Source organism: Xiphophorus maculatus, chromosome 16 (assembly GCF_002775205.1).
Source record: "Xiphophorus maculatus strain JP 163 A chromosome 16, X_maculatus-5.0-male, whole genome shotgun sequence".
NCBI classification, from domain to species: Eukaryota; Metazoa; Chordata; class Actinopteri; order Cyprinodontiformes; family Poeciliidae; genus Xiphophorus; species Xiphophorus maculatus.
Genome location: NC_036458.1, coordinates 22,392,532 through 22,405,006, shown reverse-complemented (window position 1 = coordinate 22,405,006; position 12,475 = coordinate 22,392,532). Strand labels below are relative to the sequence as shown.

At 40.0% G+C, this 12,475-nt stretch overlaps 1 protein-coding gene across 16 annotated transcripts in view; it reads right to left on the bottom strand.

The window, feature by feature from the left end:
• Positions 1–12,475, bottom strand: part of nfix (nuclear factor I X) — a 210,039-nt gene that overhangs the window by 28,112 nt on the left and 169,452 nt on the right. For 11 of the 16 annotated variants that reach the window (XM_023348391.1, XM_023348393.1, XM_023348396.1 and 8 more), the window contains 2 exons: positions 10,904–11,034; positions 7,123–7,197 (listed from right to left, as the gene is read on the bottom strand). In XM_023348391.1, the coding sequence (XP_023204159.1) occupies positions 7,123–7,197; positions 10,904–11,034 (206 nt within the window). The remainder of the gene's footprint in view (positions 1–7,122; positions 7,198–10,903; positions 11,035–12,475) is intronic. The other 5 variants (XM_023348394.1, XM_023348402.1, XM_023348397.1 and 2 more) reach the window with 1 other exon arrangement.

The following is a 12,475-nucleotide window of genomic DNA, read 5'->3' as shown; positions in this document are numbered from 1 at the left end:
ATGCCAGCACAACCTGTGCAGCTACATATAGCTGCAGAGGAGCCTGCCAAAACACACACCGACTGATCCTCTGATGCAGCTCTGACTGTCAGGCATTGTACGCAGCCGCCTCGAGACATGTTGTATTTCATTAAAAGTGCTCCAGCTCTTTTTTTACCCCTCTATTGCCCCCCCCCACACACACACAAACACACACGTCGCTCAGGTGGAGTGGCGAGCGCTGGGCACGCTGCCAGCGAACGCTTTGTGGGGGAGCCGGAGAAAAATGGAAGAAGTTAAGTGGGAAAAGAGGAGTGATGGCACACATTGATGAACACAATAAAGTGTCCCTGGGCATCTATAAATGTCAGAGAGGCTAAGAGGCTGTGTAAAAAAATATATATATATATATATCTATATATATCTATATATATCTATATATATATATATATATATATATATATATATATATATATATATATATATATATATATATATATAAATGGGCACACTGAAGTACAGGTTTGGCTTATCGTCGGACCAGAAACATGGCCGTAAGTGTGAGCGCCACAGATGAAAGAGGTTCTCTTCTGTGATGAAGGGCTGGTGTGGTCCATGCTGAGGGAATTTATTTTGATGTATGGCAAACCAAGGGCACAATTTAGACTTTCTGGGTTTAAGAAGGAGCTCCAAATGGTGTATTTGGAACCACAATGTTTAATATACGCTGTCATAAAAGCCCCAAAACAAGAGCGATCCCTTACACTGGGAATATTTAGGAAAATACAAAAAAAAAAAAATCCATCAGCGACATCGAATGAAAAGAAAAAAAAATCAACTTTCTCCGTGAAACATGCTGAGCTCATGTTGCTTCGTATTCACTCGAAAGAATACAGTGATAAACAGAGAAGCGAGAGGCCCATAAACTACTAAATGGCACAATATTCACACATATAAAACAAACAGTGTCAAATAAAGACGGCGGGCAACTCCAACATGGCCCAAAGAGACGTGGAAATAGACTTTACGAGCAGAGCGTATAAAGTCTAACAGCAGAGTTCTGTAAAGCTGGAGCTTTTTTTAAACGCTGCGCTGGGAAACGTTGGTCGCCGTTTACCCAGAGCGTTGGGACGCGGCGCAGGCGCAGCTGTTCTTGTGTGGGCACCGAGGATCAAGGAGAGAGAAAAAAAAAAGGTGGGCGCCGGCACTTATGCTCGGCCACGCGGTTATCTCCACATGTAGGAGGGAGGTGCAGACGCAGATTATACATCTTGTTCACTGGTAACATGATAAAACAACAGAAAAAGAAAAAAAGCTGTGATCAGACTTAGACACACGTAAAAAAAAAATAATAATAAGGTGACATCCATCTAGTTGGAATATTTTATTTTAGTCTGTGTCATAATAGCACGTTATGTAACGAATAGTGTGATGACAGCGTGAGAATAACTTTTTTAAAAAGCAACGCGTGAAGGGAAATGTGGGAAGTTTGCATAAGTAGGAAAAACAAGTTTATTATACTGGTAAAAACGCCAACCGAGACGAGAGCTCTGGTCAAAGGTTTGCCTTTGTGCTTCAGGTGTCAAATCGTTTCAGGACTTTTAGTGATGCTTTTGAACTTTTTGACCTCAAGACGCCCACCTGTACGAGCAGAATGCCCGAACAGCTTTCAGGGTCAGATGGAAACGGGCCGAGTTTGGACCGAGACAGCTCCTGACACACTGACGCAGCAGGTCAGTGGACTGGGACACCGGTGTTAAAAAGATGGAAAGTAAAAAAAGCGTTGGTGGCACGGAGTGAGCTAGAATCAGAACGAGGAACGACAAATGAAGACAATGAAACGAGTAAAAAGCAAAATGTACTTTACTTGCAAACCACTAATGAATTAATGAATGAATTGGGTGCTGTATAACGTAACGCTGCACATTTGAAATGTTTTTATGATGAGACGCCACATGACTGGGAAACTTTGTCCTGTTGCCCTTTCAGTCAGAAGAAAGCTACAGCCCACTAATGGTCTATACACCCAGGTAAAAATCGGCAAATTGAAAATTATTATTATTATTTTTTTTCCCCAATTCAAAAATCATTTTAAAGAAAATTATTTTCCTTTTGCCTACCCAGCAGTAAAATAAAGTGCAACATTTGACTGGAACAAAGCAGAAAGGAACAATTTATTGTAAAGGTATTCAACACTTACTGTAGTAAAAGTTTCCTAATTTTTTGGATGGAATGTTTTCTGTTGGCTGGTCTGCAAAATGTTTTTAGTCTGTTCCCAACAACAGGAAGTGGGATCTCTGAAGACCTGTGCAGGTTTAACACACTGGTTTAGTGTCTGTTAGTAGTAAAATGTTGCTGTATGTTTGGGACCAAACTTACAGTGGTGTTTAAATGAGAAAAAAAAAAACATGGCTTGTGTTTTACTGCGCATTTTCTATTTAACAGAATATACTGTATCTTTATAATTAAAATGTGCTAATAAAAGATGACAAAAAAGCGTCCTTCTGCATCAGCTACATGTGCAGCTCCATCATCATTTGGTCTTTCTTTTAGTCCGTACTCTTTTGTGGCATTTACTCTCTGACATGGTATGATGTCACATCCTGGGACGACGGGTCAAAAAGTCTCAACCCTGTTCTTATCTCTGCTCAGGTTCTGATTCTAAAACGAATTTTGAATCTGCTGGCATAGGCATATGAAAGATGAACAAAACGAGATCTGAGATAGAAAAAGAAAAACACAACGTGTAAGCAAACACATTTGATTTTACTTTTGCATACCTTTAGCAGAAATCAGATTTATCGATGGAACTTGACTTAATGTCGTGTTTTGATTGTTGATTCTATGTTGCATTGTGTTTCTGTGTTTGATATGATGTAAAGCACTTTGAAATGCCTGGCTGCTGAAATGTGCTATACAAATAAAATTTGATTGATTTGATTGATTGATCAGTATATATTTATTTATTTTAAACGCCATGGCTATCTCCATTCCAGTTCACTGTGAAATCCCTCGTCTGCTGTGTGATGCATTCAGGGGCCCGAGGGAGACATTTGCAAAAGTACATAAACGCTGATGATGTAAAAGTGATGCCATCATGGTTGGCTGAGCTTGGATTTGAGAGGGGGGGAAAAAAACAAAACAATCTTCTCCAACTGGAGGAGTGAGGATTATACCGTTGCATCATGGGAAATGTAAGATACAGTGTTTATGCAGCTCATGCCAAACTAGACATCCTAAATACTAAATATGCTATAATTTCAACTTGCTTTCAAACAACCAACATCACACAGAATCATGCAAGAATAATAAAATGAAAGAAGTTTCCACTCGCATGTAGAACTTTGATCAAACAAAGGAGGGAAAAACAAAAATCCCACGCACCCAAAAGAATTACCCGCTAGCTTTCAGTTCCTCTGCGACTGCAGGTTTCCGCGTGCCAGCGCCAATTATAAGCAGCCCATTATTCATAAATAACTTTAAATTATACATACTGTTTTTAGACCCTGTGATAATTCCTAATTAGTCACTATGTTGATGAAATATCTGGTGGTATATCAGCGAGGAACAGCAAATGAGGCCCAGATGCCCAGTGAAAGCTTTGTCTAATAAAGCTAACAGAAGTTACTCTGATCTCTCTCTCTCTCTCTCTTGCAGTGTGTATGTCAGTGTGTCTGTACACACATACAAAACAGTTGTTTGTTCTTCATTATTTCTGTGTCCTGCTCCTGGCACACTGCACAGCCAGCCTGGCAGCCAATTGCTCCCATGACCCTGCAGTCTTGCCACGCTAACAAGCTAGCGGCCACACAAACCGCCGCTGAACCGGTCGGCTAGCGAGCGCTCAGAGAGAAACAGCAAAAGCAAATAAGCTTCAGGTGAATAAAAGCAACTGTGTATGTTGGACAACTGCCGTTCCCTCGTGGCTTTTGTTAGTAGGCGAGAAGATTAGGACAGCAGTACAGTTATTGAAGCATCATGTTTTCTGCAAAAGACATATTTGCTCCGACTCTGTCAATATCACAAATGCACGGGGGAACCTGAGCCACTCCCTCTTTACCCAAACACTCCGTCTTTCCCCACCACAGAGCAGCGAGAGCGAGCGAGCGAGCGAGGCAGAAGGAGAAGCGGAGCAGAGCTGAGCGGGACACAACAGACTTCATGATGAATTACATGATCACCTGCTATGCCTCAGAGCCTTTCATTCAGGTAGAGATTCACCTCCGGAGCAGGCAGAGGCAGAGGCCCTCCTCTTCCCTCCTTCTTCTGCCCTCCTCCCTTCTTCTCCTTTTTCCACATCTCTCACTCCCAACACCACCACCACCATCTCCAGAACAGATGTCTGCTGTAACCCAGTAACTCCCTTTGCTGTAGACACATGGAGTTGCCATCTGGACCGGAACGCTGTTCCTCTCCAGACTGGTGTGGGGTGTGTGTGTTTGTATGTGTGTGAGAATGTAAATCAGTTAAAGAGCTCTAATATAGTTCTTTTCTGTGTGAGCATGTGTGTGTCTGCGTGCGTCGGTGAGTAAGCATGGCTCGGAGACAGAAGGTGCCTTGTGGACTGATGACACACCTGAGTACCTTTGGTTTTGGTTTGTTTGGATCTTGTGTTGTTTTGTTCTGTGCTGCCTTTCACAGACAGATGAGGCAGGCCGGGGGCAGGTGGCCGCAGCCCCCAAACAGCTCTGTCTAAACAACCAGCTGGATGAGGTGCCGAAGAAACTTCACTCACATCCCCGCTTCCTCGCCGACGTCTCTTGCAGGGCGCTTCTCACGTCTCCTCGTGTTACAACCACAAACTTCAGTGTAGTTTTCGGTTTTATTTTCTGTGCATTTTTGTTTTCCCTTTATTCTGACAACCCAATCTGAAACCCAGGACTCTGAATCGCCTTCAGAAATCTTAGTAAACAGAGTCTGCCTGAGTAGTAATCAATTAGTTCTCTAAAGGCCGCAGAGGTTTGTTTAGCCTCTTCTCTAATGTGCTTATAACCAGTTCTTCCCCACTCAGTGACGACCAGATTTGTCTCCACTTCCAGATCCTGAGCAGTTCATCCATGCCGGATCTACCTGAGCGTTGTGCGCAAGCGGTTTGATTGGCAGCAGACTACATCCGTTTAATGGCCTGTGGATTAAACGACTGGACGGGGCGATCAGCAACGAGCAAATATAAGGAGATATTGACGAGAAACTGGCCACTCAAAGGTACATTGATTGGTGGCAGACTGCAATCGATGATTTGGCCCGTGGATTTACGTCAGCAACATCTCGACCACCATTGTCAACCTACATCAAGACTGTAGTAGTTGGGCAGGGTGGCGAGGTATAAATTCATAATTCCATGGTGAAACCTTGTGGTCCAAATCTTTCTATCAATTGTGGCAGAAGAGCACATCCAGAGTCAAGTGGACGGGACAACGAACAAATATACTAAGAGATTTCAAAGAAATTTCAGAGAAATCTATTGGTAGACATTTTGAGCATTTACCCAGGGGTAAATGACTCCACAATGAGTGGAGTTTTGACCACAGCTCCTCCAAGTTTCCCACATTCCTCCCAGGCTCCGGCCCACATTCACACCCACTGAGAGGAGCTCACTACCAATGCAGACACAGCCAATTTGGCTAAAACCAAATCAAACATTAACCGGCCAGAGTGAGACTTGACAATGGAGGAGAAAGGGCTTCAGAGAACGTTAGTGAACAAACAGCCGAGGTCAAAGAACACATCCGACAGGTCAGGGAGAAGAAGTTAAACAAAGAAGTAGCCAAGAGGCCTGTGGTCACTCTGGAGGAGCTGCAGAAATCCACACCTCAGGCGGGTGAATCTGTTGACGGGACGACAATTAGTCACAAACTCCACAATTCTGGCCTTTATGAAAGTCCAACACTGTGTAGTATACACAGCATGTGGAAGAAGATATCCTGGTCAACTGAGACGTTTTACATAGAAAACACAATAGAAAACTAACACTGCACATTAATCTGAATAAACCATCATCAAGGGGAAACACTGAGATGAATGCATGACACTGTGAGGAGGCTTTTCTTTAGCAGCAACAACAGAGCCAGTCAGATGTAATGAGAAGATGGATGAAGCTAAACAGAGCAGCACTGGAAGCAAACAAGTTAGAGGCCGCAGAAGACAAGAGACTGGGACGAAGGTTCACCTTCCAGCTGGACAATGACCCTAGACATACAGTGACAACTATATCAGTGATGATCTAGATCAAAGCTGGGGCAATAATCCAAATTCAGAATCTATGGCAATACTTTGATTTTCAGAGAGACTCTCCATGCCATCCGACTCGACTTAAGTTATTTTGTTGAAATGAACGGACAAAAATCTTAGTCTGTAAAAGTGTCAAGCTGGTAGACACAAACGCCAAATAACGTGGAGCTGTAATTACACCGAAGGCTTCTGTTTTTCAAAGTAAGGACAAACAAATAAACTCATTCTATGTATTATTTTTCTTCGACTTCTCAAAAACATTTCACTGGTTTGTGTTGGTTTGTCATGTAAAATCCAAATCAAACACGTTGAAGTTGTGGTCGTAACGTGACAAAACGTGGAAACTGTTCTCTAATTTTATAAAATGATAAAAAAATACTAAACCACTGAGTCAAATGTTCTGGGAAACTTTACTTCAGAAGCATGTGGTGTGATAACAATGTGCTGTTTGGACACAATGAAACAAATACCAATAAAAATCACGCTTGCAGAAACACCAGAGCATTCACATATGTTGGAAATGTGCTGGAGATACATGTGCATCCAGCGCACGTTTGATTTCTTTCCCACACAATCACAGCGACGTCTCTGAGGCGGACAGGTGGTGGACGTTATGGAGCTACTGGGCTACCAAAAAGACGTTTGGTGAACCCACAATGGACAGCAGCAGACATCTGGTAGAAACACAACCCCACCCAGCAGCAACAGAGCCAGAGAACAGGACCCATAAAAGCAGGGAGAGGAAGAGGAGCGGAAAATAGAAGGGGAAAGACGGGATGGAAGAGCACAGGGGAGCTCAGAGAGCTCGCAGACAAAGGCAAACAGACAGAGGTGCATACACAAGCTCAGGGTGTTGTGAGCGGAAGGAGAGCAACGTATACATGTACACAGTAGAATGTTTAATGTTCTAACCATGGTAAGGAAACTGCACTCCATCGCTCTCATGCTTAATCTTCCTCTCCTGCACACTGGCCAAATGGTGCTGCACTGAAAGGCCAAACAGGGGAGAAAGGGAAGAGTTAACAATGGAAGAGGGCAGGAGAGATAATGACAGACACACAGAGAGAGAGAGAGGTGGAAAGAAACAGGGCTGGTTAAATAATGAGCAAAATGGGATTTTAATGCTATAGAGCGCAGCAAACGTCTGTAAAATGGTTACATCACGACTGCTGGCAGTATCACAAATGAAGCAGAGGGAGTTTCCTGAAGCGAATCCCTTCAGTCAAATGCTACACCAATGAAGTCACATGTTAAATACATTTGATGAGATAGCCACTGTGAAGGTTGAGAGTGCTGTGAGCAAAAAGAGGGAAAGGTTAGAGCTTTGCACAAAAGTTTAGAGTTAAACCGGTGTTGCTTCGGTGGGAGGCTGGAGAAAGGAGACGGACATGAATGGTGAGACTCAGAGGGCGTCTAGAGCAGTGAGAGGGAGTTATGATAGAGCTGATTACGGGTTTATGTGGAAATTATGATTAATAATAAAGAATAACTACTTCCCAAGATTTTAATAAATAGCTAATATATGTTTTTATATGATACAGAACATCCTGCTACTGCTGGTGCACCTCTGCAGAGAAAACAGTTACATGTTGCTAACGTCTATGTATCAAAGCTTAAATAATTCATATAACAGATAAATTAGCAGGGCAATAATTGTTGCTTATTATACATTTAAACTTCATAAATAAACCAGCAGCAATTCAATCATGTTGTGCGTTTCTTTTTCTTTCTTTCTTTCTTTTTTTTATTTTTTTAAATAGAAATGTATTAACATCAAAATAGAAAATATATGGTGTGGTATGTTATATTAATGAAAAAAAAATAAAGTTTTTTATTTTTTTATTTTAAATATTTTATAAAACCATCCTATTTTCCCTCAAGGTTATTTAAATATAAAATCTCAGTCGATCCTTGCTAAAATCCTTGCTGACATTAGCAAAGATATTAGCAATACTTGCTAATATTGTGGAATAAACGTCTTAGAGAGATTTAAAGAGTATTAAGTTAAGGAAACCCAGATATGAACAGCCTTGCTTATTTTGTGGAGTTGGCTCCTTTTACCACCTGCTAGCTTAGCATGGCAACAAAACATAGTTTGTTTATTGTGTAGAGAATCAAATGGTTGCATTTTTTGCCACTGGAATTACAGAATGTAACAATTATGTTGCATCTCATGTATGTGGAGGAGAGAACATGTTACTTTCTCATTCACATCACTTTCAGTGTTTGTACTGAGCATGCTAACTTAGCTATGCTAGCTGCTGAGATTAAAAATATTCTTTAAGTAATGCCTTATACACTTATAAAGATTTTCTTTCCACATTTTAGAGCATTTAATTGATGGGGAAGACTTTGCAGTTCGCTGCTTAAGATTTAAAGATAAAGAGAGTAGGCCCATTTATTATTCATTAGCGTCTACCGCCAAGAAAGTTTTGCTAGCTTACCGTGACTGGAAACGGGACGTTATAACCACAGATTTGTTTTGAAAAGAAAAAAGCTTACTAAAATTTATTACTCGCCTGAAATTTTAAGCTAAAGTGAAGTTCCACCGAGGGAAAATATTCGTTTCAACCCAGCCGTTTAACGTCACTTCCTGTACTTAAAAGTTAACTAACTTGGGTAACTATATTAGTTTTGGATGTAAGCTACAGACTTCACAGTTGTTTTATTACATGGAAAAAACTTAGGGAAAAGAATTCAACACAATGAGACCTAGTGTTAGTTCTGCAGTTTACTACACAGTATAAAACTATTTCCCCCCCGATGGGTTTCTACTGTTTTTGATTTACTGTTTCAGAAAGAGATGTTAAGCATTTAATTAATTTATTAAGGTGAAAGAAAGAAAAAAAACCTAATCAAACTAACCCAGCCCAATGTGAAAAAGTAACTTCCCACCAAACCTAATAATTGATTCTTCCACCCTTTGCAGCAACAACTGTTGTCAAGCATTGGCAACTGGCACAATATATTTTACATTGTATTTTACATTGCTGTGGAGACATTCTGGCAAACCCCAATAGTAGAACTGTTCTGATTTAGCGACTGATTTCTCCAGCTCTTTAAGGTCCTTCCACAGAGTCAATATCAGATTTAAGTCGTAGCTTTGACTAGGCCTTTACAAAATTTTCACTTTGTTGTTTTTCTAAAAGGTCCCAGGGATCCTTAAGTTCTTTTTTGGCAAATCTAAGAGCAATAACTGAAGAAAACTGTATATTTCTTACCCATGAAAAATATACAGAAGACAATTAAAAGTCAAACCCACCCTGCCGAACTGTTGCAAGATAAAAATCACTTTGCTTTTAGTTTATGGAGATCTTGGATAACAAACTGTGTGATTATATAAAATGTCACATTGGACACATTTCCAGATATTGCAGCGACTTTTGAGGATCTAACTTTTGCTTCATTAGAATTGTGGCACACCCCTCAGCTGACAAAATCGATTTGTTCAAAACATTTCCCAAAATATCCGCACCACGAAGGCTAAGCACCTGCAGCTGGATATGTCAGTGGGGGAAACTGTGGCAAACAGACTGATCCTCTGGCTCTGGAGGCTCTTTGATAGAAGGTTTAGTGGTTTGGAGGTAGAGAATGGGAATGACGGGGAAGTAAAGGTAGAAAGAGTGGGGGGCAATGCAACACAAACACAACAAAACAAGTTTTTTTTTCTATGGCAGAAGGTGAGATGTGGTTTCTGCTTTAGGATTGAAACATATAAAGAAAATCTTTCTACTGAGATTTAAGGAAGCATTTGACATTTCTGGAAGATTCTCCTTCCCATAAAAGAGGATCACAAGTTACTATATGGCGTAAAAACAAAGCAGATGTGGCCAAAAGTATACATACACTCGTTAAGGATGTTAATGTTGCTAATGTAATTTTTATTATGATCATTTATCAGAGCTACACTTTCTAAAGGATGGAATAACTACATAACACACAAGATCAAAATCCCACATCCTGACTCAAACTTATCATTAATAGTGGGACCAGATTAAAATGTTTAATAGAGTTAATTGTAATTAATCACATTTTAATTAGAAAGTACATATTGACAAAAATAAATAACACGTTCAATTCAAAAAACCCTTTTTGCTATTAATTGTAAATATAGATCTGAGGTCAACAACAAATATATTTATCGCTTTTTAATCTGTTAGCACTTACTGAAAACTTTTTTGAATACACTTAAAAGTTTGATTTGCTAAAATAAACTCTGTCAAGAGAAGAAGTTAAATATCCAGTCAGAATAATCCTGGAAGCTTGTCAGTGGCAAGAAAAGCTGTGGTTAAAGTAAATTTAACAAATATTAAATGAAGTGTATATATTAAAATTGTCCTCTCATGTGGATTGAAAACAATTCTCAATAAAGCCTACATATTAAAAATCATTTCAGTTGTGTGCTCTCTTCAACAACTGCTTGTAAGCATGAATTTTACTATAAACTTTGTAATTTTCGGATTAGTGGCTCACCCAGAATCACTGTTTCCGCTACTAAAATATATATTTTTTGAGAATTTACAGAGCATGGTAATCGCAAACGGGAAAAAAATCAAATCTCCAAAAATGTCAAACTATTCCTTTCAGTCCAAAAGAAAACCCCTCTGAGCTTGAAACAAAATGACGAGGAGAGCTAACTCTCCCGTCGAGGCCTTAGGAGGCGCTCAGCATAGCAAACTTCCAGGACCAATACCTGCATCCACGTCATTGGGCCAGCCGCTGGACTGGGAGCTGCTGCCGGCGGCCGGGGAGCGGCCCGAGTAAAACACATCGTCCACAGGGCTCTCCATCTCACTGTCGTCGATGGACTTACGCTTGTTGGAGCTGAAAGAGACGGAGACGAACGTGACTACAGACCGCTTTCAAAGTGTTCAAGAGGGGAACCAGGTAAAGGTGCTATGTCTGTGTGTGATGTCACTGCGCATTGCTGCACACGATGCCTCGCAAAAGTATTCACGCCCCACTGTCACATTCAAACCCACAATCGGGTTTTTATATGATAGACCAGCACAGCATGTGTGAAACGTAAGGAGAAACGTCTCTTTCTTTTTTTTTAGCAATTAAAATCTGAAATGTGTGGCATGCAGCACCAAATCATGATGCTTGTATCTACGGAGGAGGGTTAGGACCGCTGGGGAAGAAAAGAAAAGGAAAAAAGGAATTCTGACTTTTTTTCTCTGAAAATTAAAGTCAGAATTCTTTTTTTTTTTATTTCCTTTATTTAACCAGGCAAAACCCCATTGAGATTCAAATCTCATTTTTAAGAGGGTCCTGGGCAGAAACAACCTGGTTACACAAACGTAAAACTTCTTCATTTTCTGAGGAGAAAAGTAAGAATTGTGAAAGAAAAAAGAAGTCAGAACTCTTAAAAAAAAAATTGGAGAATTTGGAGACAAAAGAAAAAAAACTGAATTTGGAAAAAAAAAAAGAAGTTTGAATTCTAAGATTAAAGTCAGATTTTCTTTCCCAGTGACTCTAATCCAGGAGCGCAATGGTGGGGAAAAAATCCAGCTTTTCTAAAATTTAAATCTTCATGGATTGTTTGATAAAATCAATATATTGTCCAAGCTTAATTTATAGATGCTCAAAGCTTGGGATATTGTTCTATAGCCTCGCCCTGCTGTTTGTCCTCTACTGTTTTCCAACAAACCTCTAAAGGCAACTTGTTGACTTTTTCCATTTCTATCTAAGAGTCCCAGAGTAATCCACACCCAACTTTTAGGGACGCACCGATCCACTTTTTAAACTTCTGATACTGATACCGATATCTATATCTGAGGTTTAGTATCAACCGATAAGAAACAGAAAAACAGTTGAAATGAACTAAAAACATAAATTTACTGAATTACAAATTTATGTGGTAGCTCTGCACCAGGACAAAGCACTTTAATATACCAACAGTTTCACAAACTTAGTTAAACATGCAAAAACAATTTTAATTTGTTCAGTCGGTGCAATTTGGAGTATTAGGAGTCAAAGTAAAATAAATAACAAACGAACTGAAACGGACAAAAACAAAAGGTTGACTACCTTGGTCCAACATGTAAAAGATAAACTGCAACAAACCTTCTTCTTCTTTGAAACGGTTCAGAAAGTGGAATTAGGAATTGTAAATGTATTGTAAAATAATAAAGCATGACGTCACTCACAGCACAAAGCACAGAATTAAACCGAATAGATCTGCCCTTATGGATCGGGGACATTGTTACATTTAGATTTTTTTTTTCAATATCGGGACCAATACAGATATTAATATCGGGTCGGT